This window comes from Nothobranchius furzeri, chromosome 3 (genome assembly GCF_043380555.1).
Source record: "Nothobranchius furzeri strain GRZ-AD chromosome 3, NfurGRZ-RIMD1, whole genome shotgun sequence".
In the NCBI taxonomy this organism is placed as follows: Eukaryota; Metazoa; Chordata; class Actinopteri; order Cyprinodontiformes; family Nothobranchiidae; genus Nothobranchius; species Nothobranchius furzeri.
In genome coordinates this window covers 68,807,950-68,832,008 of record NC_091743.1, presented here as the reverse complement: position 1 = coordinate 68,832,008, position 24,059 = coordinate 68,807,950, and the positions used below count along the sequence as shown (strand labels likewise).

The following is a 24,059-nucleotide window of genomic DNA, read 5'->3' as shown; positions in this document are numbered from 1 at the left end:
GCAGTCGCATCGCTGTTATCCAATCAGAGGAGAGATGTCTAAATATCAGAAAGTAAATGGTCTGAGTCCTGGAATCCCCAAGGCACTTTACAACACAATCAATTCACCCATTCACACACACATTCACACCCTGGTGGTGATGAGCTACAATGTAGCCACAGCTGCCCAGGGGCACATTGACAGGGGAGAGTCTGCCGTGCACAGGTGTCACCGGTCCTTCTGAACACCACCAGCAGGCAAGGTGGGTTAAGTGTCTTGCCCAAGGAAACAACAACAGCAGCAGACTGAGTGGGACTCAAACCTGCAACCTTCCGATTTCAGGGCCAGCCCTTAACTCTTGTGCCACAGTCGCCCACAAAATATCAAATACAAGCCAAGATTAGATTAAAGTAGAAACGTGATGCTTTTGGAAAAGATTCACCACACATACTGGCTCTGGGTTTTAAGCATTCATTCAGAGTTTTGATCAGCCCTTCACTGATTTTCTGCTGCCTTGCTGAGGCCCAACAGAGCTCCACATGAACCAGTTCACCACCTACTGCTGGTTCTGGCCGAATTGGTGAATCTCCTGGAGAGCAGAACACTGACTGCTGCTACCAACTGCAGTCAGAGACAAAGGAGTGGAGTCCATCCACTGACTGCTGGGTGACTTTAAAGACTTCTTTGGTGTGTTCTTGCTGTGTTGAAATTATAATTCCATCTTTTTGTTCTTTTTAAAACACAGGTTTTATTAAGAACTAAAAGAACTAAAAGATGGAACTTTAAAGACTTGTTATGAGTCTGACCTGCAAGAAGGGAAACAAAAGAGACTGGACTGAGCCTCTGGTGTCAGGTCACAAAAATCAGCTTTCAAAACATTTCATGAAAAATTTAGATTTCTTCACACAAAAATAATTAAAAAGACTCTTACAACAGCAGATTGACATGAAAATATCACTAAAACAATCAATTATGGTTTTTAAAACTATCAAAAGTTGGTTTTGTCACATTATTGAACCAGTTAGCGCTTCAGAATAATTAGGTTTGCATCTAAATACATTTTTTGTTTGCATATTCATGTATTAATCTGACAATGCAACTCAGCAGCTGCTCTTTCAGGTTTTGTTTTAAACGTTTCAAACTGGTTGAAATCTGTTGAAACTTTTATTCATTAAAAGCCAGTTAAGTTTAGTGTCTTTGACAGATGTGCAGACGTCTTTCTACCGGATGCTTTGGAGGATAAAATGGCACAAATGATTTTTGGAATGTCAGAGTGATGGATCTCTCTGTTCGAACACATCTGTAGAAGCTATCACATCTGTCTCTGTGGAGAACGATCAGGAAATTGTTCTGCTTCCTCCTCGTTCCGCTCTGGATTTTTCATCTTTCTTTGACTCTGGCTCAACCTGCCATCGTTTTAAATTAGCTTTCCACTCTGTTCCCACTTCGTATCGTCTTCCAGGTCGTTGGTGAGCTTTTTGGCATGAGAAGGACTCAGAGGTCGTCATGGCTGGGTGAGCCGTTCGATGTGAAACACGTGCATTTTCTGGTTTTTAGGTGATGAAAACTGGAAAAGGTGAAGGACAGAGACTGAAGTTCCCCTCTGAAAATACTTTTTATGAATGTCCCTGAGGATTTCCAAGGAAAAAATAATTTTACATTGTTCCTTTCCTGATTTTTCTTCTGCTAAAGTGAGGATTTCTATTTACCTTCATCGTTCAGATCAGGGTTTTTATGTGGTTCCACCTGGTTGCTTCCTTTGTTGATGCCCTGTTTTGATAAATCAGGTGTCACCTGAAGGTCACATGACTCTGAACCCTTTATAAAGAAGCCAGGATTTGTTCATGTTCCTGTCTTTGTACTGAGAGTGAGTGAAAGCCAAACGTCACAGCGGGAGAAGAGTAGCTCCTCCTGAGTGAGGAGGAGTTCTGATGAAGGAGGTGGGTGGTGGTGGTGGGGGGGGGGGTCATTGAGGAGCAGTCATGCAGGAGGAGGAAGCTGCAGGTTTTGTTCCTGCGGTGGGAAATCTCTGGTTGGCTGATCCTGAACACACACATTCTCACACAGCCTTTGCTTTGTTGCTCCTCACTTTGGTTTTCACCTTTTTTGTTTCTGGATTTGCTGTAGAGCAGAAATCAGCTGATACATCAAAAGATCAAACCTGATGCAAACACATCAGGTTCATTCAAATGATAAGACTGGGTAGATGTTTTAAAATGTGGAATAAAATAGATTAATATAATAAAAGGTCTGATTCTTTTGGTTTCTATTTAATGTAAAATACACAGAATCTCATTTCATTTGATGTCTCTAAGGCTCACTGTGCTGTTTTCTGTGTTCAGGCCGATGGTTCAGGCTGAAAGTCACCTGCATACAAACATGGTGTTTTGTCGTGCATCAAGTAACTGATTACAAAATAAATGAGTTAGAAAATATCAGATGATTTGACAACAGGATTTAATACAAGGTGAAAAATATCTGAAGTGTATTTTTGTTTTTAAAATGAAGAAGATGTCCCATAGGGAGCATTGGTGAAGAAAAAAAAACAAGGACGTAGTGTGAGATTATTGGCCAGTTGTCTTATAAAAAATAATTTAATCAAACAATAATGACTGATGTTATGGATAAAAGCTGTAAACCTGTTGCTGTTTTTGTTGCTGCTTCCTTCACAATAAGAGTCTAAATCATGTACACCAATCTCAAAACAGCTGAATAATAGTTTATCGCTATTGTCTAATAATAAAAATCATAATAATTAACTTGTTTTATGAGTAAGATTTTTGAAGGACGTCTGATTTAGAATTTTATTTTGAAGGACTAAAATAACCTATTTCCACTGTAGATGCTGCTATGGAACTAGCTAAAAGCTAGCTCCTCACATCCATAAAATGTCTGATTATTAATGGTTTACTGGATCAAACTAACTCAGGACCCTTGTTGAATTAATAATAATAAAATTAAACAAATAAGTATTTTCACCGTCAGCTGATTTATTGGGCTGTTCTTGAAATACCTGAGGTACCTTTGACATTTCCTCTTTAAAATCCCAAAGAAATACAATTTGCAACACAATTATATACATCATCAGTTCAACCTTTTTCATGCAAAAGTGACACATTTGTGATGAATAATCAGGGGTGGACATTAACTTCAAAACCAACCGGCCAGCCGGGCCGGTAACTCTGAAAATTTACCGGCCCCGCCAAGAATCTACCGGCCCCGCAGGTCAGCTGCCAAAACGAGTCAAAATAACAACTGAACCATTTTAAATGTAATAAACCTTTATTTTGTACACATTCACAAACATAATAACGTATTCAAGTTTGAATGTGTTTGTTCCCTCAACAAAACTCGATTTTGTCATCTCATACTTCCGGCATACAACGCAGTACATCACCTCCTCCGCTTTGCTGTACTCGAGCCATTCTCTGCTTCTCCTGTCTTCTTTAAACCGCCAAGAATCATTCCACCTACGCACACGCTTCTCTACTTCATACCGTTTTGAACGGTCTCGCTTCTCCTCACCAGTTTTAAAGCGTTTTGCCGGAGGTTTCATCAAGAAATCCCATCCCTGTGGTGGCGCCATCTTCCTGCATGCTTGTGTGTTTCTAGCGTGGTTCCACTTCATCTTTCATAGTGAACTTATAGTTCACGTGACTAGAATCGTCCAGTACGTGCACGCCCGCGCGCCTCTAGTCACATAGTGCAGTACGTGCAGTATGTGACTAGAGGCGCGCAGGTTCACGTGCGCAAAACGAAAACGGCGGCTTCCTACAGGGCGCGGCCATGATGTAGGTGAAAGCCGGTGTGTAAATGACAAACAAGGCTTGGGCGCCACCCGGGCTGTAAGTCATCAATTATTTACTGCCCGACGAGAAAATTTAGCGTCATTGGCGCTCGGGTGCTTTGAAGGCCCACCCCTGATAATGTACGTTATTTTGCTTTCTGCAGAAATCATCATGTTCTAATATTTTTTAGAGTGACTGTGATCAAATGTGATACGTTAAAATTTCATCTAAACAGATTGTTATGGTCGGCTGTTGTACCAGGAAGTAGCACAAATAGGCAGAATTCCTTTCCCAAGATTTATTCGAACCTGCATCACATGTAGCAGAATCAGGCATCCATCTTAACTCCTCTAAGCACTTATTTTCTCTCACTCACTCACTTACTTCCTATCCTAGGCTGCCCCCTGGTGGTGGATATAATGCATGTTATTATTTTTCTTCTCATGTATGAGAAAGCAATGTTGATTCAGCATAAAACACAAAGCAGTTAAATGAAGGTTTGTTTGTTAACGTAACACAGAGCAGTTTTCTGCTATTCCACCCTTGGTTGAAAGTGGGAGTACAACTGTCTTAAACGACCCTGCAGCAGCCGGCTGTAGCTAACACTAACAACCAACATGAACCAAATAAGACTAAAATAAACCCAGAAGTAAAAAGATCCACACTGTCGGAATTTTTTTTATTATTTACAAGTCCTGTAGCAACAAAGCCAGGTCACAATCAGTCCATGCTTTTGTAGCCCCTTTTAGCTCCCTCAAACTAGTGTAGGCTGCGCAGATGTTCACACTGGTTTTAGCTCACAAATCTACTGTTCAGCATTTAGGAGATAGGTGGATGTCTAGATTATGCAGAGGAAATGTTTGTTTACACAGACAGAAGAACTTGGAGTGGATTCATCTGATCTACGACTAGATATGTCAGCAACTAGAGCAGACTGTTGGCATAGAGACACTGATGTCTCATACAAAAGTTAAGGTTTTTGGATCAAATTCATTTGAATTGCTGTAATATCTTTGAGTTTTGATCTCCTTCTGGAGGCTGCTAGTGACTCTAAAGCTGTTAGTTCAACCTCTAAAACAGAAACTCTCCCTGATTCTTCTACCTGCAACCTCTGTGGTGGTAATAAACCAAAAAATGGGGAGAAAGGACAAAAGGTTTTAGAGAGGTTGAAGGTCTGCTTTATTTTTCACTGATCCTTGCACGAGGAGGCCATAATTGTGTGACTGCTGGTTGTGATTACAGGACTAGAACTGTTAACATGCTCTGACTTGGATAAAGTTTGTTTGTAAAGATCCAGACGTTATCATTAACCCCTCTACTGAAGGAGGCGAAGATGTTAGGCCTTCTGCTGCAGAAATTACAGCTCATTCTTGCTTCTGACACAAATTCTGTCAACAACTTTAGAAAAAGGTATGCGCAACAGAAGGAGCCAAAGGTCCGCAGTGTTAAACACAAGCAGCTGAACATGAAACATGCAAAAATAATAAACTGTTTAAATCGGGAGTCTTTGATTCATTTATAAATCAATATCCTGACTTGATTTTGTGTTTAATGGATATTTTCTTCTGCAAACATTGTAATTCTGCCTTGAGTGGCTGTGTATAGGTCTGCTCTTAGCAGCATGTTGATTAAAAGTCAGCTGGGAGTTTGTTCCCACATCTGGAACTGGTCTGGTCACTCTAAACAGAATGAGGGAGAGCAGAAGTCTGCTAGATGAACCTTGGAAGCTGTAATTGAAGGAGTTCCTGTTTAATCAGATCCCCCCATCTCTTCTTTCAACCTTCCGTTGCTTATTCTTTCCCTGCAGGCTCACTGATTACATCTCCTGCATCCTCCAATCCTTCTCCCTCACATCCTTTCCTCTTTCCTTTGCTTTGATTAATTGCAGTTTTAACTAACTGAGCCTGCAATTAGCTGTCTGATTACCTCAGGAGCTGAATTTGAGTCGGTGCAGCTCGGGGATTCCCGAGGGGAATTCAGCTGGCTCTTTAGATGTTTGTAGATTTTCAGTTTTTCTTTTGTTCATGCTTTTGTTGTTCATGTTAAAACTGTTTATAATCTTTTAGAGGGTGAGCTTTTGCAGAAAGTTAACTCTGCCACTTAGCACAAATACCCAACACATCTAGATGGCAAACAGCTGCTCCTCAGCTCACCTTTTTGAACTAATGATCATTTACCATCTTTTCTCTGATGTTTTGCTTCTTTTCTTCTCAGTGGGTCACCCGTGTGTCTTTTATGCCCCGGGCTCTGCCGACACATGGAGCTAACGTAATGATAATTACTATCGAGAAACACCTGGAAACTGGGGAGAAAAAGGAAAGTTTCCTTTGCCTGCTTGTGTTAAAGTTTTGTCTGTGAAACGCTTTAGTTTAAACAGCTTTTAGTTTAAACAGAAGCATGAACTCTTGTCACAACAGAAGTAAATGTTTTGGGTGAATTTTGAACCTTTCCATTTGGACTTTGATTTGAAGTTGTTACGCACCTTCAGGAAACTGATGATTGGTGTGGGGGATGGGACTCATGTTGCTGTTTGTCCCTCTAACAAACACTTGTTTATTTGCATGGAGCCACCTTGTTGGCCCACCCGGTGGGGTCCAAACACATTTGTCTGCAGCTATAAACAGTTTGGTGCTTTGGGGTGTAAAAGAACAGGACGTGTTAGCACGTTGCAAACAAGAACGGCTAGTGATGTTTAAACTAAATCAGAAATCCTTTTGTGATTTGTCTGCATTTACACCTTAACCTTCAACACAAACTGTGTTCTGAGAAATAGTTTATATTTATCAAAGTTGATGAACAATCAGCCTAGAGCCGAGGATTGCTGCTGTCTTACAACAGCTCATGTTTTTTAGAATTTGGGCAATTGTCAATGTGTAAAAGACAACAGTCCACTTTGAAGTTGTTTGCACTTGGTCAAGCCTGCGGGAGCCACAGCTAAAGTGGTTTTGCGTCCAAAAAAGTTCAAAGGTCCAACATCTGGATTCTGCTGATTTGTACCCCTGTAAATAATTGTGTAAACCAATATCAAACGTTGGAGATTGGAGCTGTTTTAAAATGGCAGCAGTACACTGTAATCTTTTTCTCAGACTAGCTGTTAGCTCATCAGTCACACGAGAGACCCCTTCCCCCAGGGACCGCTCAGGAAGCGGTCTCCATCGTGTTGTTACAGTAATTATTTATAAACTTTACATAGAAACACACAGGAAAAAGATCCTGTTAACATTTCAGTGGTAAACACATCCCAACCAATGCACAGCACCGGTGTTGTGCAAAAAATGTTCTTTTCATTTTCTCATTTTCATGACAATTTCTTAAAATTTCACATTTTAGCTGAATTTCTTTTGTCTTCAAAGTTGACAAGAATGAAAATCATATTCAGAGTGCACTTAACACAGAGCAGTTTTTTTGCTCCTCTACCCCACTTTCAAGTGGAAAAACAACTGCCGTAAACAACCCTGCTGCAGCCTGCTGTACCTAGTGCTAACACTGAGCTAACACTAACATGAGCTAACTAATAACTAATACAAAAATAAACCACAAAGTAAAAATATCCACTCTGTTGGACAAAAAAATTAAGTCTAGTAGCAACATAAGCTAACATTCACAAAGCAGGTAAAGAGGCCCCCCCCCCCCCCCCCCACACACACACACACACACACACACACCCCGAACACCTACCTGCTTCATAAAACCTTCTAATGTGGTTTTTGGTCTGCAGAGGACTGCAGAGTGGTGTCAAAAATGAAACTGGGAAAGTTTCTAACTAAATAATCACTGAGATCAATGCTTAAGCTCTAGCTTAAAGTAAAAACTTTCTATTGTTACTTTAAATTAAGTTACAAATCTGTCTTCTTGTCCTGTATTTTAACGTTTGATGAAAACGTTGCGTTGGAAGTGGTGTTTTGGGGAATGGTTTGTCGTGTTTCAGGACAAGCACATTTCAGCTCTGTCAAAGAAATTCTTCCCAGTATTTTAATTAACTCTCTCAGTTCAGGTTGCCAGCGGGACATCTGAGTACAAGCAGCATGTAAACCCCTAAATGTCAAAGGTCAACACACCAAAGGAAGGCTAACACTAAAGGCAAATTGTATAAAAAGGATGCATAGAGTAGGTTTTCACTACTAACTAACACTTAGTTAAAAATGTTTTGTTGGTTAGAGGTTGGATTTAGGTATTTTTTTAGTGTTTGTTTTACACCCTGAGGAATGCAGTTTTCCAGTGAGGTTCTTCACATGTTTATAACTTACATCATGTGCGTATGTGGTTGCATAGATGTGTTGTTGTGGTACAGTGGCTGCTAATAAGCATGGTACACCTATAACACACACAGTATGGTGTCTGTCTGATCTGTTTCAGCTGCTTGTTTGGGATTTTTGCTTGAGACCAAGGTCTGACACCTCTAACGAGCCTGGAAGTGGAAAGTTGTGTGTTCATGTTTTTAGGGCAGCATCAAAAACTATGTTACAGCATTAAAAATGTCTGATTTTGTTCCCATGAGATGCATCAAGATGATTGAAACAATAGTGCAGCTAATTGAATTGTGACCATCAACATTTGTATAGATTGTGACAGAAGAATGGTTTGCAGGTAACTGCAGCTACACAGTTTATAAGTTGCTAACATCGATTGCCATCATGGCTACTCATGCAGTGTAGCTTTTAGCTTTAATTGTAAAGAAACAACTAGTTTACAATGATTTAGTGGTGACAAGTTAACTCAGTCTGCTGAACTGAAATAGAGCTTTTGTCCACTCAGCACCCCTGGCTTGGAACACACTGGAGAATGAAAACAAAAAGTCCTAAATGTTGTCTATTTAATCTAAACAGCTGTAAATGTGTTGAGTTTTAATGTAATCTTCGTTTGTCCCCTAGTTTATCTGTGTAATCCTTGTAACTGTGTTTTGTTACCTGCTGCTGTCCATCTTGGCCTGTTTAAATAAATGTTAAATCAAAAAAGCTACAACAGCAAAACAGGAAGTGCAGTTTTCTGGTTCATGGAACCAATATGACATGGGATCACTGCATTTTATCAAGTTAGTAATAATCAGCTATTTGAAACATGCACGCATGCACGCACGCGCGCGCGCGCACACACACACACTCACACACACACACACACACACACACACACACACACACACACACACACACACACACACACACACACACACACACACACACACACACACACACACACACACACACACACACACACACAATAAACATTCAAGACAAATGTGCTGTAATTTTTCTTTATGTCTTTATGTATGAGATGTTTCCATTTATAGTTTCTAAAACACCTTTTTAGAGTCGGGTGGCCTGGTCTCTCAAAGGTGTGCTGATACTGATTTAAACTCAGATGATCACAAACACCAAGTCCAGCTGGGTTTAACCGAGTAGAGCTCAGCAGCATCACCTGATGGAAGCAGCTCTCCTCTGTTCCAGATCAGATATCATAAAACCTCCATCATGTTACCTGAGAAGAAAATCTTTTAATCAGTGGGATTCTGACCTGTTGTCATGGTTATACCTTTGTTGTGCTCTCTCGCCTCTCCAATCTGTTAAAGAACATGTTCTAATGTTGTCTCTGCTCTTGCGTGCAGGTGCAGTCTGGTGCAGATGGAGGTCGCAGGATGGCCGTCACCTTCAGAGCTGACAGTGAGTCTTACCATAACCATCAGGAAACAAGCACACCCCGCTAGCTGGCTGCAGTGTATGTTTTGAGCCATGCTCCCTCTATCCAAATAGGGAGCCCAATTCTCCTCCTCTTCCCGTCCGCTCATGGGTCCACAGAAGAACAAAAAGTGAATGCAAGTCAACGGGGCTGAAAGAGCTATTTTCTAATCCGCTTTGCCTTAAGCCGGGCGTACACTGTGCGACTTTTTCACTCGCAGCGTTCAGCTTCAGCTCAAACTGTACGACTTCCTCGCAGAGCAGATCTCACGAGTCGTGTGCTCACACTGTACGACCCAGTTCTCGCATGCGACCTGACTGCTCACACTGTACGTCTGGTAGCAACACGTCGGCCCTAAAAATGTGCTAAAAATAGCAGTTTTTACACAACACGTCAGACTTTTTTGTTTTGCCTGTTGTCCTTCGGGAGTGCTGCAGGAGGACACACAGGGATTTATGGGGGTTGGATGAGGAAAACGAAATAAAGAAAGTGAATCTGTGTTTTGTGATCAGTTTAATTTGACATGAACATGACAAACACGCTTTCTTGACAATCTTTGTGAGTAAAAAAAAACCGTGTAGAAACAAAAACGAACAGCGTGTGTTATTAGGGAAATAGCGAGCGACCGGCCGGCGTTGATGCAGGATTGCGCGCGCATGCGCCGTGAGCGGTTCTGATACTTTTTGGATCGTAGCTGCTCGCAGCTGCTCGCAGCTGCTCGCAGCGCCGCTTCAACAGTGCGATACCCTCACGAGGGACGAGCGAAATATTAAACACCCCAGAAGTCCCTGCGACCTCACGACTGCTGATCGGCGGCTGGTCACGTGGTGTTAATCGCCTCTCGTAACCCCCTGTACACTACACGACCGCTCGGCGCAAAACTCGCCCCGATGTCGTGGCTTCTCGCACGACTGGAAAATCGGCTCAAAAAAGTGAAAAAGTCGCACAGTGTACGCACGGCTTTACACCCTGGATCACACATATGTTGTACTGCATTTTTAATGAAAACTAATGATGGGTGTTTTGACCACGTCAGTCACGTACTTTGAAATTCATCAGCTTGTAAAAGTTTGTAATTAGCATGACTGCATCAGCATGTCGCATATTTAACGTCACCACAGAATCTCCTCTCCCCTAGCGTAGCTGCTACTTACCACATGGCCAGATTTATGGTGGTTCTTTCCTCCTGAAGGAAGGATTTGAAGTTCGCTGAACTTACAGCCCTTTTCCCATAGTTTTCTCCGTGTCTGGTTCGATGACGTCACTTTGGTGATGCACATTTGTAGTCCTGGACTTATTTTCGCACAAAACCTAAAATAACATTCAAAAATATGCACTTTCCTGGTATCAAAATGCGTCTTTAAAATTCACGGACATCGTATGTGAAATCCATGGAACATAACAAGCGGAATTAGAAAACAACATTTTTAGCCTCATTGATTTGCATTCATTTTTCCGTTCTTTCAGGAACCCATAGTCCAGAAGTATGGGCGTGAGTTAGGCGCCCTATAGGATGATGTCCCGAATGAAAACATATAAATGACATCCCAGATCTTTAATGACTCCAAAACATTCAACATGGCAGTTCCTATGAACAGGATCTTTTGGTTTGACAGAATCAAATTCCCTCTAAGACAGCTGCACTGGTTAGACCTTTAAGACAATTCTAAGGTTTGAGCGTAAAATTAAAAAAAATTCTTTCTGCTTGACCAGGGTCAAACCCTATAAACCCCTCACCTTGTTTCTGCCTCTCACATGTCACCCTCTTCCTCTTCCCCATCCTCTTCCTCCTCCTCTTTCTCCTCTTTTGTTCTTCCCATGCTTAAAGTCAAGTTCCTGAGCCGTGGCCAATCCCTGCCTTCTGCTTTTGTCCGTGACCATGAGCGAGGAAGCACTTTAAAATCCTTCTTTGTGTGTCTCTGCATGCAGCACCCTGTGTGTGTGTGTGTGTGTGTGTGTGTGTGTGTGTGTGTGTGTTTTGGTAAATCCCTGAACCAAAATGTCATATAGCTATTCTAAGATACTTTTATGCAAAGAAATCAAAGTTTGCATTCAGATTACTGACTATTATTCTATTTTTTTATTATTTGTTTAATTCTTAATCCAATTTTTAGTGTTTTTTCGAGCGATGATTAAACACAAAGAAAACCAGCCCAATTATTTTTATGCACTTATTTATTTACCTGCCTTTCTCTGGTGTTTATATTAAGCTAATGTTACCAAATTTGTCTCCATGATGGATGATTTATCCTCAATTTGCTCTTTTAAAAGCCAAATTGCATCACCAGTCAATGAGCAGCTGTTCTCTCCTGTCTTCTTTTCTCTGTGGAAAATGTTTTATTTAATCCTAATGAACTTTCTGTCAGGATACGGGGGTCAGGAGGTCACATGGCTTTGAATTGTTGATGCTGCTGCAGCAGAAATAAAAACGTAAAGTAAAGCAGTGGAGCTTGAGGTGCGACACACCTCAGTGGTTCTTCTCCTCCAGCTGGACGGGGAAACTTGGATTTGGGCTCCTTTTCTGTGTTCGGTGATCTCATCGAGAGCATAAAGCGAAGAGACCTTTGACCTCCTGGTTATTAATGACAGGCAGTTAGAATAAAATCCACAAAAGAAAGACCCGGCCATTGATATTTCCATAGCATTTTTAGTTGACAAAATTATTCAAAAAGCTCTATATTTATTAAGAATATTAAACACTATTGGATGATAGATAATCCACCTTTGAAGACTTCATTTTACTGCTGTTTCAACATTACTATTTAAAGACAAAATCAGCTTGTTTCATTAATTAACCACACATGTTATTTCTGTTTCATAAACCTCTATTATGATCCAGCTCTACAGGTTTTAGATGAAATTTTATTCACAATCTTCCATGAACTCCACCTGCAACATTCACAGTGACAAATGTTTAAATAAATCAGGAGTCATGGTCTGGTTGAACGGTACCCCCCTTCAATAAATTAATTTCATGTGATGTAGAGTCTTCCACATCTTTCTCCTTTTCCGATTCAGGGAAACAGAAAACTTCCCAAAAACCCTGAAGATTTACAACTAACGAGCTTTTTCATCCTTCTTCAACCTGCCCGCTTTTCTCTGAAGAAAACGATTAAATATAGAGAAAGAGGAGTGACAAATTTCCTTCCCTTTTTATTAAATTCAATGGATTTATTAAATTCAATGGAAGATGCAGGAGGAGGAAGAGGAGCATCCAGCTGTGACTTTCTCCTCCAGCCCTGAACGTGACCCAGCCATGAGGTGGATGAGGAGCGAAGAACAGGAGCAGTGACTCGTGTCGAGTCCCAGGCTCTTCCAAATTTTTCTCAATCATCACCAAACCATCTTCCTCCTCTTCATCTTCATCATCATCATCACCTCCATCAATAGGTGGTTGGCAGGAGAGAAGGGGAGCAGTCAGTCATGCCTAAGCTCACGCCTCCTTTTTTCTGGATCCAGAGTCCAGCTTTTCTCCTCACATCCTCCTCACTTCATGGCTGGCTGCTCCTCATCCTCTTCATCTTTGTCTTTTAAAAGTTAAAACAAGACAAGTGTTGGATGGGGGATCTGTGGCTGATTTAATTATAGCTTCCTTTCATAAATGTGTAGAGTGGCTGGAAATTTGTGGATCTAATCAGAATACTCAATGCAAGGCTATTTTTGTTAAAAAAATTTAATTTGAAAGAAAAAGTTCTTTCATTTGGACAAAAAGTAAAGTGGAATCGAATCTTGTCTGAATTTGCATTCACTTTTATTACCAGAAATGGAGCAGAGTGGAGTCGGTGGTAAATGAAAAATAAATTACGAACAACAAAATTAGACGCTTAAAAAACAATTTTATGAAGGCCAAGTTCACTCAGAAACAGATTTTTAATTGTTATTTTAAAAATATGATAATCACTCTGGTTTTAAAGTTAACATCCCACTAGCCGTCACACTGTTGACATTATATGTCTGTATTTGACCCATCCCCATGGGAAGCGGGGAGCTGCAGCTTTGGCTGCACTCAGGAACTATTTGATGTAGTGATGTGTTGGTTGCGAACGAACCGGCTCTAAGAGCCGGCTCTTTGAAGTGAACGACGAGAGACGGCTCGTCATTGGGAGCCGTCCCCTCCCCCCTCCCCTTTTGCTTTGGTAAAAGCCACAGGCGTTTGGTCAGCATGTGTAACTGCGTGTCCAGACTGTCCACACACAGAGCAGTAGGGGCGGGGAGGAGGGAGGATAAGCCTCAGACACACAGCAGAGCACATGCGGGCGGAGGGAGACGAGAGGGAATGAGGAGGAGGAAAAAGGCGAGCGAGAGAGAGGAGAGTGCGACGAAGACGGTGAGAAAATGAGCGCCAGCAGTCAGAAAGTGGAGATTTCTGAAAGTGTTCAGTTATTAAATCCATAGAAATGATAAATATTTGATATATAGCATTTTTTTACATTAGTAAATCATTTTACACATAGTTTTGCATTATTTTGGTTATAAATTTACTTTATGCGACAGAAAATCTGAGGAGCCACTTGGGAGCCGAAAGAGCCGGCTCTTTTTGGTGAGCTGAGCCAAAAGAACCAGCTCTCTAAAAAGAGCCAGAATTCCCATCACTAATTTGATGCCCCCCCCCCCCCCCCCCAACACCCCCACCCCCACCCCCATCACACCCCTTAAAGCTTAGTGTCAAACAGGGAGCCATTGGATCCCGATGTTAAAGTCTTTGGTATGACCCGACAGTCTATTTCAGCCCTGAACTCCCAGTCCCAGGGACGACACTCTTACCACTAGGCTGCGGAGAAGGTAAATGTGAAAATAGTCTCTTACACCTATCTTCTGCTTTAGCTTCTTATAGAAAATAAATGGTGAATCTCTGGATTAGAAAATCCTGACAGATCTACGTCACACTGTCAATTACCATTCATGGACTCACCCATCTTGACCGGTGACGAGGAAGGCTGTTGTTGGTTCAGCGTCTCGGCTAGTAGAAACTGTTAGCATTAGCAACTCCACCACACAGCAGAACTCCTCCAGGCTCGTGTTATTTTTGGAGTTAAAACAGCAGTGTTGCACAGCAGACAGTCAGTGGTAGAGTCGTGTTGCTGTTAGCCAATCAGAAGAGAGAATCGGATATCATGATTAAGACTCCACATCCTGCCCTCATCCTGCCCTCTCCTCTGGCTCATTTCTACTTCCCGAAACAGGAGTGCCAGAGCTCTTTTACCCACAAAGATTGACTCACAAGGCATTCACTTGTACTAGAGACCATTGCAGTTGTGTTGAAAAATCAAGCCCTTGATCTTAAATGAGTATGAGTCCTAAAATAGAGCCTATCCCAAAAGAGTTCTGCTGGGAGAAAAGGCTCATCTTGCCAGAAAACTGTGATATTATAAGAAAAGAAACATGAGCAAACTTTAAATAACTTACAAACCTCCTCCACCCTAACCAACAAACCCATCCCAACTCCTCCCAAACCAGTTGGCTCAAGCACAACCAGCCAACATAGCTCAACCAACCAGTAAACATATTATCTCAATAAACAGCCAACTACCAACCATCTGAGCTAGAACTAACCTATAAACCCTCCATTCTAACCAAAACCACTATAATTTGTCATAGTACCTAAGAAAGCCATAAGAATATACTGATAATTTCTTCATTCAATCAAATAATTTGAAATTAAGGGACTTTGTCAATTTGAACATTTTATTAGTTATATTTTGTTTACATTAGTTATAAACAATAAATAAATAAATACGAAGGAAAAAATGATCGATTCCTATGTATTTCTGAGTTCTGCAAGTTAACAGCCATGAAATTAGAACAGTATAAGTGTGGTTGATCTCAGATTGTCAGCTTTATGTTTCTAATCAGTGTTTCTTCAAACCGGGAGTGGACACGTATGAGAACCTGTCGCTGAACAACAACCCAGTCACAGCCTCCTGGAGTGGAACACAAACCAGTGCCCAGGGTGGTCACAGAAAACTCTGAATATAACCTTTAAAAAAGAGTAAAATAAATACCACAGATGCTGACCGCCTTGGATGTTAGTTATCTCCTCTCTTGGGAAGCTCCCACCCAGAGGCTTGAATCTTAGAGGCTGTTTACACAATACCACCTTAAACCCCCCACAAAAGACCTGGTATCATTACAGATTTCATAAACGCTAAGGAAAACTCAATGATGGACACCTGACCTTTTGATGCTGTGTAGATATTTTCTTACACAGCCTTTTGTACTAATAAATCACCAGAGAGTTTCATGTGCAGCTCTCATTTCTTCTGCATTGTTTTGAAAAGACTTTTTATATTTTCCACCTGCAACAAATCTCCACCTCGGCCACCAAAGTGATGAAAAAGAAGCTTTTTGTTCTGACAATTGCAGCGGTGTTTTGGGATCAGTGAAAGTGTCGAAATGCTGCTGCCGTCTGTAACTGAACCAGGATCAGGAAGCTCCATCGGTTTCTGTAAACTGTTTTGAGCTTTGCTGTCTGTTGTCAAAGTTTCTTGCTGCTCATCTTTCGCTTCGTGTCTTTGCAGATTGTTCCTTAAACTATCCGCTGGGGAAACACGTCATCCACGGGGTCTCCAACATCTCCTTCAGCCATCTGGCCTGTGAGGATCAGGCCGCTGTGGTCGTCCACTGGTCTGCAAGTCCCCTTGGTACAGCCTGTCCGCTCACCTGTCTTGTTACCTGTCCGGGTGTCTTGTCTGTTTACCTGAAGTGGATTTGGAGGTAAAGGAGGGAAAGTTGAGAGAGGGGAAAAGGGAGACGGTAAACCCCTCAGAGAGCTAAAATTACCCTTTGATCAGACCCGGAGCTGGAGAGAAACAGGATCACATCTCACACAACAATACCTCGATTTGACTGTGAAGGAGTGTGTGTGTGCGTGCATGTGTGTGTGTGTGTGTGTGTGTGTGTGTGTGCGTGCGTGCGTGTGTGTGTGCGCGTGCGTGCGTGCGTGTGTGTGTGGTAGGGTAAAGCCCTCCCCCTTTCTCTCTGTAACAAAACTGGCTGTTGTTTTCTGGCGGAGGCAGAAATCTTCTAGAAAATGTCGATGTCACCCTCGCACACGAACAGGAGCCCTTTGGGAGGAACCAAATATCCCAAACATACTGTTTTTGTTTGCATGATCACTAATTCCATTATCAGATTGTTGAGTTGAACAATGCTTCTTGTGGCCACTTTTACCCCGGCCTGAAGTCTTTTGAAATATTCTCGATTTAAATTAAAATCTATGTTTTTTTGTCCACATCTTTGTGTGCTGGTATCTGGTTATCTGAGTCCCAAATCGATAAATAACTCTTTTCCAGTGTTTAAGCTTCTGTCTGACTTGAACATTTAAAACTGCCTCTGTAGTGGAATCACTGCATACAGCTGCTGCTGACATCTCTAACATTATCATGGAAACTCGGGTGCCCTCTGCAGGAGTCATCTTCTGAGCACGTTAATAAAATGATGAGACTTTATGAAAAGTAGAGAAACTCGTAGACATCTACTGAGTGGTGGCACACTTGATGTTCCTCCAGCAGCTAAAATGCAAATAATCTTTGTGCCTGAGAGAGAAACAGAAACACGCTCAGAAATCTGCCTGAAGACAGGAAAACCTGTTCTTTCACTCTCTGTCAGAGCTAATAGGAAAAACATGTCCGGTGTATCTGAAGGTGTAATTACAAAACAGATGTGTTTTCAAAGAGGAGGAGGAGGAGAATAAGCAGGGAAGGAGAGAGGAGGAGTAAATGAGTAATGGGAGGGATGAGAAGGACAGGAAATAAGATCCGATCATCTGTTCCTAAATGCTTTAACTCATTTGAAAACAACTTGAGGTTAGAAAAGGTGTTTAGAAAAATTTACTTGTATTAGCTTAAAATTATGTAAAAAAAGAACCAAGTCATCGAGTCACTGATGGTTTATTTATTTCATTGACTGGAAGTTGAAAAGTTTTAGAGCAATGAACATCAAGTGGCGGCCCGCGGGCCACACCCAGACCACCAGACCTTTCCACCCAGCCCCCAATATTACTGAATCACGAAAAGAGAAAATGCATGTTCTACCTTTTTCTTTATCAACTTAAACACACTGAAAAACAAACTTTAATCACAAATGACTACAAACTCCGTTGCTGCAGGTCTTAGAATCTCCCTTTTGTGCTTCTTACTATAATAGTGCAGAACTGTCTCGACTAAAACAGCTCACGGGAAGAAAGCAACACATGTACAAGTAAACAATACGTGCAGGTTAGTAGGCAGAGCAATTAAGGGAGGAAACAAGCTGAATAAGTAAAATGGGGTTACATAAAGCGCTCCATTAGAGAAAAATAACTAAAACTCAAGCACTTTTTGGCACACAGTATGCTTGAAATGCCAGTCAAAAGTGCAAATAAGAAGCCTAATATGTTGCTTACGCCCCCTAGTGGCTTGGGTTAATAACAGTGTCTGTTGGAAGAAACTGACCCTTGAACAAATCCAGTTGAAGACCCTTGTATTTAACTCAAATTTGTCAGATTTATTTGAACTTGCTAACTTTAAACATTAGACAGATAAAACTCCGAAGGAGTGCAGGAGGAAAAAAGGATCAAAGAGGCGATGAGGGAAAGAGATAGGGTCTGACTAGGGAGGAGGAGGATAGGAAAAGGTGGATGCCGCTGAACTTCCTGTTCTGTCTCTGCAGGGATTGAGCATATTAAAGGTTTCCGTGTTTACCTGGAGGACAAAAATCCAGAAGGTAAACAGTGTCAACACCTGATCCTCAAAGACCCCCGACAGCTCAACTACTCCTACAGGAACACGGTGAGGCCAAAAAGCTTCTAGGAACAATAAAGCAAAACAATGAGCTGACAAATAACATCTATGAATGATTGTGACCTCACACAGAAGCTGAGCAGTCAGCCGTTCAGTGGTTTGACCTTTGACACCGACTACCTGGTTCGCGTCGTTCCTTTTCCATCTCTGATGAACGAAAGTTTCTTCTCCCCGTCCTTCCTCAGGACCAACTGTGAGTTGGATTCTACTTTTCTCATTTTTTAAGTTTCTGAATCAGAAAGTTTGAAACTGAACATTTTCGTGTCGGTTTCCTCCTCCAGCGTGTGAAGTTCTCCTCGGATCAGAACACCTGGTCTGTAAACCATGTAAGTTCCTCCATGGTGTCGTCATGAGCAGAGCCACATGTGGGGTGAACATCTGGATGCTTTTATCTGGTTTACGCTGGTTTTTTGTTTTGTTTTGTTTTTTACATCAGAACCATAAAACTTCCTGGAAGTGAAAGTAAACAGACATGTAAACAACATAACTCAGATTCAGAAACCTTTCTTGACTTAATTAGAATTATTGTTTAATAGAATCGGCGCCCGTCGGCACACGTCCACTGGATTTGGTCTTTAAGTTTGTCTCTGTGTCTCCAGTCTGGAAGCCAAAGAGTCTGAACGTTTCTCAGATCGGATCAAACCTTCATGTAGCCTTTGACCAGGCTCCGCCCACCTTCAGCTTCCACTTCTACTACCTGTACTACAGACTGAAGCAGGACGGTGTCTTCAGACAGCAGCGCTGCAAACCGGTGAGAAATTTCTGTCCAACGTCCAATCACATCAATTGTCTCTTCCCTTTTAAAGTCACGAAGGTGGGGTGAGCTGCATTTTATTACCTCCTCCTCCTCCTGGCTGCGTCCTCTTTGATGTCCCTCCAACAGCTTTGGCTTTTCATGTCTTTGTGTCCTCCCATCCATGAGTCATGCACACGAGGGACAACGCTGCACGTTCTTACACTGAGCACCACTTGTTCAAAGACATTTTTTACGTTTCTCCTTCAGGACAAACAGTTTTGAGATGTCAAACACAACATTTTGATTTCAGCCTCAAAAGGTGTAATGGCGAAGGCTTCGGTTTGAGTTCAAAAAGGACAGGAGAAGACTATCGTCTCCAACTAGACTCTTGTTCTTAAAATTAAAAAGCATTGTTTTCAGTCTTTTGTCATTTGCAGGATATCAACCAGGTCAGGATGACATGCATCATCCAGGACGTAACTCCAGGAACCTATGTCATTGAGGTACATAAACGAGTGGGTTCCACTAGGTTCTACTTTGTACTATCCAGATGTTGAAATGCAAAACAAATCATAGTTAGCGTTTAACAAAACACTGATTTTACTTTATTGTCTTGTTTTTAGCTGAAAGATGACAGCAACACCACAAGAAGGCAAACCCAGTTCCATGTCAGTCAGGGTGAGATGATTTAAATGATGATGTCATCCTTTACAGCTGCTTAAGGAGGTATTTCTATTAAATATGTTTAAAGAGTCCAAAAAGAGTTACTCTAAAATGATAAATCATTATATTTTTACTGGACAGCATCAGAACAACGTGGAAAATTATTTCAATATTCTCAGGTTTTATTAATTGGATGTTTTACTGGTAGTCTCATCAGACTTTTGTAAAAAATCTCTTTTTAATGAGAATTGAAAATTGTCAATCACATGAAATATTTATTTCTAATACAAGATACTTGCTTATTGTATGGCTCTATAGCAAACTTTACATAAATAATACTGTTTTAAAGCTGTTAAGAATGTCTCAGCAGTTTCTTTTATTCAGTCTTTAAAAATCCAGACCAAATCCCTTAAGAATATTTGATGTTGCAAACTTTTATATTTAAAAAAAAACTGCCGATTATTATCAGTTTTCTCACGCTGGGTGTGTTTGTTTCCTCCATCAGTCCACTCCCAGTGGGCAGGGCCTATCCGTGCTATGGCCATCACAGTGCCTATGGTCATCATGTCAGCCTTCGCTACCCTCTTCACTGTGATGTGTCGAAAGAAGCAGCAAGGTGGGTGAAACAGCAGAACATGGAGCTTCAATCAAAATGGGATTTTTGTCTCTAAAATCTGCTTGTGTCAAATATTTTTCTTTTACCTACTGTTAGAAAACATCTACAGCCAGCTGGATGAGGAGAGCAGCGAGTCGTCCAATCAGAGTGCGGCTCTGAACAGCGAGCGGCCGTGGCCCCGTCCTAAAGTATTCATCTGTTACTCCAGCAGAGATTGTTCCAAACACACCAGCGTCATCCAGAGCTTCGCCTATTTCCTGCAGGACTTCTGCGGCTGCGAGGTCAGTCTGTGATGTCATCATGTCGTCATATTTATCGCTGAGTTGTTAAACGCTTGTTTGACCATGCTCAGGTTGTGCTGGACTTGTGGGAACACCTGGAGATGTGTAAGGAGGGTCAGATGTCATGGCTTAGCCGACAGCTGGACGAAGCAAACCTCATCATCGTCGTCTGCTCTAAAGGCCTGCGGTAAATAATGTCTAAAATAATAAACTATGTTATTTATAAGGAAATTAAAAGACACTAAGGCTTGTGAGTTCAAACACCCTCAGGTTCAGTTCCACCTGTAGCCACTAGATGGTAATAAAACTCCTGCTGAGTTTTGTTCTAAATAGTTTCTCTCGTTTCAAATTTTACTCCTCTACTCTTCCATCACCCTTTCATCTGCTCCCTCTTGGCTTCCAGGTCTTCCTTTCTTTTGAAAACATTTGATCTGTAATTTTTTAACATTCTTGTAGACCTTTAATCTTTGGTATCTTTTCAAAACATCTCATTTGTTCTGCAGATACTATGTGGAGAAGAAGAGTCGTAGGGGAAAGACGCCAGTCAGTCGCCGTGGTAACAGCAGCAGCAGCAGCAGCTCTCCAACAGGTGGATCTAATGGTGACCTGTTCATAGTGGCTGTGGCCATGATCGCAGAGAAGCTGCGTCTGGCGAAGCAGAGTGAAGGAGGCGGGGACCAGGAGCTGAGCCGCTACATGGCGGTCTACTTTGATTACTCGACAGAAAACGACATTCCCACCATGCTGAGTCTGACTCCTAGGTAGGTGCGCCCCCGACAGCAGCAGACCACATGGTAGTAACCAGCACACGGTGGCTTCAAAACTCTTTACTCCCGTGGTTTAGGTTTAAGTTGATGGACCAGTTGCCTCAGCTCTACACTCGGCTCCATTCATGTCAGTCCGGTTTGGTGGATCAGGAGCAGCATCCCATCAACGTCTCAAGGAGGAACTACTTCAGGAGCAAATCTGGACGTTCGCTCTACGTTTCCATCTGCAACATGCACCAGCACATCAGCCAGAATCCAGACTGGTTCGAAAAGCAGCTTTCTCCTGCAGGGCCCTCTGAGTTCTCCGGAAAACCAGCTCCTCCTCCTGTCCCAGTTCCAAACCCCCATCTCAAGTCTTCCTGCTGCTCTGCACCTCAGTCCGGGCAGAGGTTTGACTCTGGTTTGGTCCTGAACGATGTGCTGGAGAGGACCCCGTCGTTGGATGGGGTAGACGTAGTCTCGAGGAGGAATGTGCTCCTGCTGGCGCCTGGTTCCGATTGCAGTCCTGCTTCCTGTCCCAGTCCTGGTCTTTGTCCCAGTCCAGACCTGCCACCAAAGTCCACTTCAAGGTAAGACTATCTTAAAAGCTGAATTTTTTACTTCTGGTTTGTGTTTTAGGTGTTTAAAAGTTTATTATGATGCCACTAATTCATTCTTCACATTTTCAGATCCACCACTGGAACATCTGGAGTTTTACCTGAAGACTCTTGCTCCTCCTCCCCCTCATCAGCTCCCCCCATCCTCCAGAAGGAGGTGTGTCCAGTCTCCAGCCAGGCAGAAGAGGAGCATCCTTCAGCTCCAGAGCTCCCTCCTCCTCGGGATTCTGGGATATATGATTCATCCGTCCCATCATCAGAGCTTTCCATTCCACTAATGGAGGGACTGTCGCATGACCAGGTGGACACCGCCTCCCTGGCAGACAGCGAGTCATCTTCGTCTGGGTTAGGTAAAGCTACAACACCTGACATAGTTTATTATTTATTACTAACACTTTTATCCAAATGAACAACTAAATGTGTCGCTCACACTGAGTTGCACGTGTTTCAGGTGATGAGGAGCCGCCCACTGTCACGTTGCTCCGCTGCAGCACTGTTTGCAAAGCGGAGCTGCATCATCAGCTGGACTGCAGTGACACACACGCATCATCATTGTAGGAGATGCTTGCAGCCACTCAGGTGATGGACAGGTCATGTGATGCCAACAGAAGACCATAAAAGTACCAGCCGGTGCTGTCATTGTCATGGAAACACAACCAAAAGACGTTAAAGGCATTATCATTATCATTTTAATCACTGATTCTGGGTCTGCATTGCCATGGTAACGATTGTGCCTGACAACAAGGGTAATCCCCCTAATCATTTGCTGTTGAACTGTGCATGCTTCCTGATGAGCACAGAGATAATGAAACATGCCCTGGATGTTTATGTAACCATGGTAACCACTGAACACCACTCACAGATAACCATGGTACAGGCAGCATCCTGGAACCCTTGTTTCTGGGAATGATATGGCCATGTTGGCTCTGCTTGGAGCATTTTACACTCAATGTGACCAGAGTAGAAAGACCAGACCAAAGACTGCTTCATGTGAGACTTCAGCACCAAAGCAGGATGCAGAGTCCAGCTGTCGGTTCGTGCACTTTCAGATGCAGCAATGCAAGACATGAAGAACCGTGTTCGGTATCTGAAACTAACCTGAGCAGATTAATAACTCAAAGGCTTTTATTTTGTAACAACAGGATGTCTTTTTAAATGTTTTTTTGTCAACAATTTGAACTAAACCTAGTTAAAACACTTGTTATTCCGGCCACTTTTATACTAAATATATATTTTTATACATAACAGGAAAAACCTTTGTCAGGATGAAATCGCCTTAGGTCACGTTACGTTTTATTGATACTGACAGAAAATGTCATCAGTCACATCTTTAACATCTTACTTACAACAGAATCTTTTACCATAAATCTGAGAAACCTGATAATGTGATACAACATGATGGAAAAGTGTAATTTTTGTGGATAGAAATAATTTTTTTAAATAATTTTCAGCCTTTTTATTCAAGAATCCCTTTTTTAATATCAACGTGTGTAACTGATAGGGTCACACCCACGATATGCTTGCATTACGTGTTTCTAAATGTTTTAGAAAATGGCAGGAAGCAGACGAAATAAGGGCATTTTATTAAACATTTCTTTCAGAAGTGTGAAGTTTCAATCGCAAGAAGATATTCTAAATTTAAAGATTCACTTTTCAGACTAAACTTCAGAGATGCTTTAATTTTTCATTTGAATCATGTTCTTTATTCTAGTGGCAGAAACCAGCTTGAAATCCCAGTTTTATGGCTTTCATTTATTAGTCATCAGCTGCAATTTATTTTGTCATACTGAACAAAAACGTCAAGTTATGCTATTTAAAGTATTTACGCTATTTTTCTGACTGTTTCTGTGTGTTGACTGAAGATCTAACAGGGCCTATTTGTAAATATTTTTTTGAACATCCCAGATCAGAAATATTTCATTTTGTATAGTTAGATTGTTATTTTAGTCATTTTCATGGAAATGTAATGTTTTATTGCACCACAATAAATCTGTTTCAGAAGACACGTTTGTTTTTTGAGACACTGAAAGAAGAAAGTAGTTTTTAAATTTTGTTTATTCAAAGATTGAAGGTGACCCGATGAGTGATGATTTCTAAAGAGATGAACAGAAAACCTGTCTTAGCTGTAAATTTTCCATCGCCTGCTTCAGGTTGACTAACTGGTTTGGGTTTGGGAATGT

At 41.7% G+C, this 24,059-nt stretch overlaps 1 protein-coding gene across 1 annotated transcript in view; it reads left to right on the top strand.

The window, feature by feature from the left end:
- il17rd (interleukin 17 receptor D) overlaps positions 1–22,663 on the top strand; it is a 28,677-nt gene extending 6,014 nt beyond the window's left edge. The window contains exons 2-16 of the mRNA XM_054731225.2: positions 9,370–9,424; positions 15,959–16,081; positions 18,090–18,208; positions 18,293–18,413; positions 18,502–18,546; positions 18,820–18,971; positions 19,394–19,459; positions 19,580–19,634; positions 20,125–20,235; positions 20,332–20,516; positions 20,588–20,703; positions 21,020–21,277; positions 21,361–21,852; positions 21,952–22,229; positions 22,331–22,663. Of these exons, the coding sequence (XP_054587200.2) occupies positions 9,370–9,424; positions 15,959–16,081; positions 18,090–18,208; positions 18,293–18,413; positions 18,502–18,546; positions 18,820–18,971; positions 19,394–19,459; positions 19,580–19,634; positions 20,125–20,235; positions 20,332–20,516; positions 20,588–20,703; positions 21,020–21,277; positions 21,361–21,852; positions 21,952–22,229; positions 22,331–22,437 (2,283 nt within the window). The 3' untranslated portion in view covers positions 22,438–22,663. The remainder of the gene's footprint in view (positions 1–9,369; positions 9,425–15,958; positions 16,082–18,089; positions 18,209–18,292; positions 18,414–18,501; positions 18,547–18,819; positions 18,972–19,393; positions 19,460–19,579; positions 19,635–20,124; positions 20,236–20,331; positions 20,517–20,587; positions 20,704–21,019; positions 21,278–21,360; positions 21,853–21,951; positions 22,230–22,330) is intronic.
- The last annotated feature ends 1,396 nt before the right edge of the window (positions 22,664–24,059 follow it).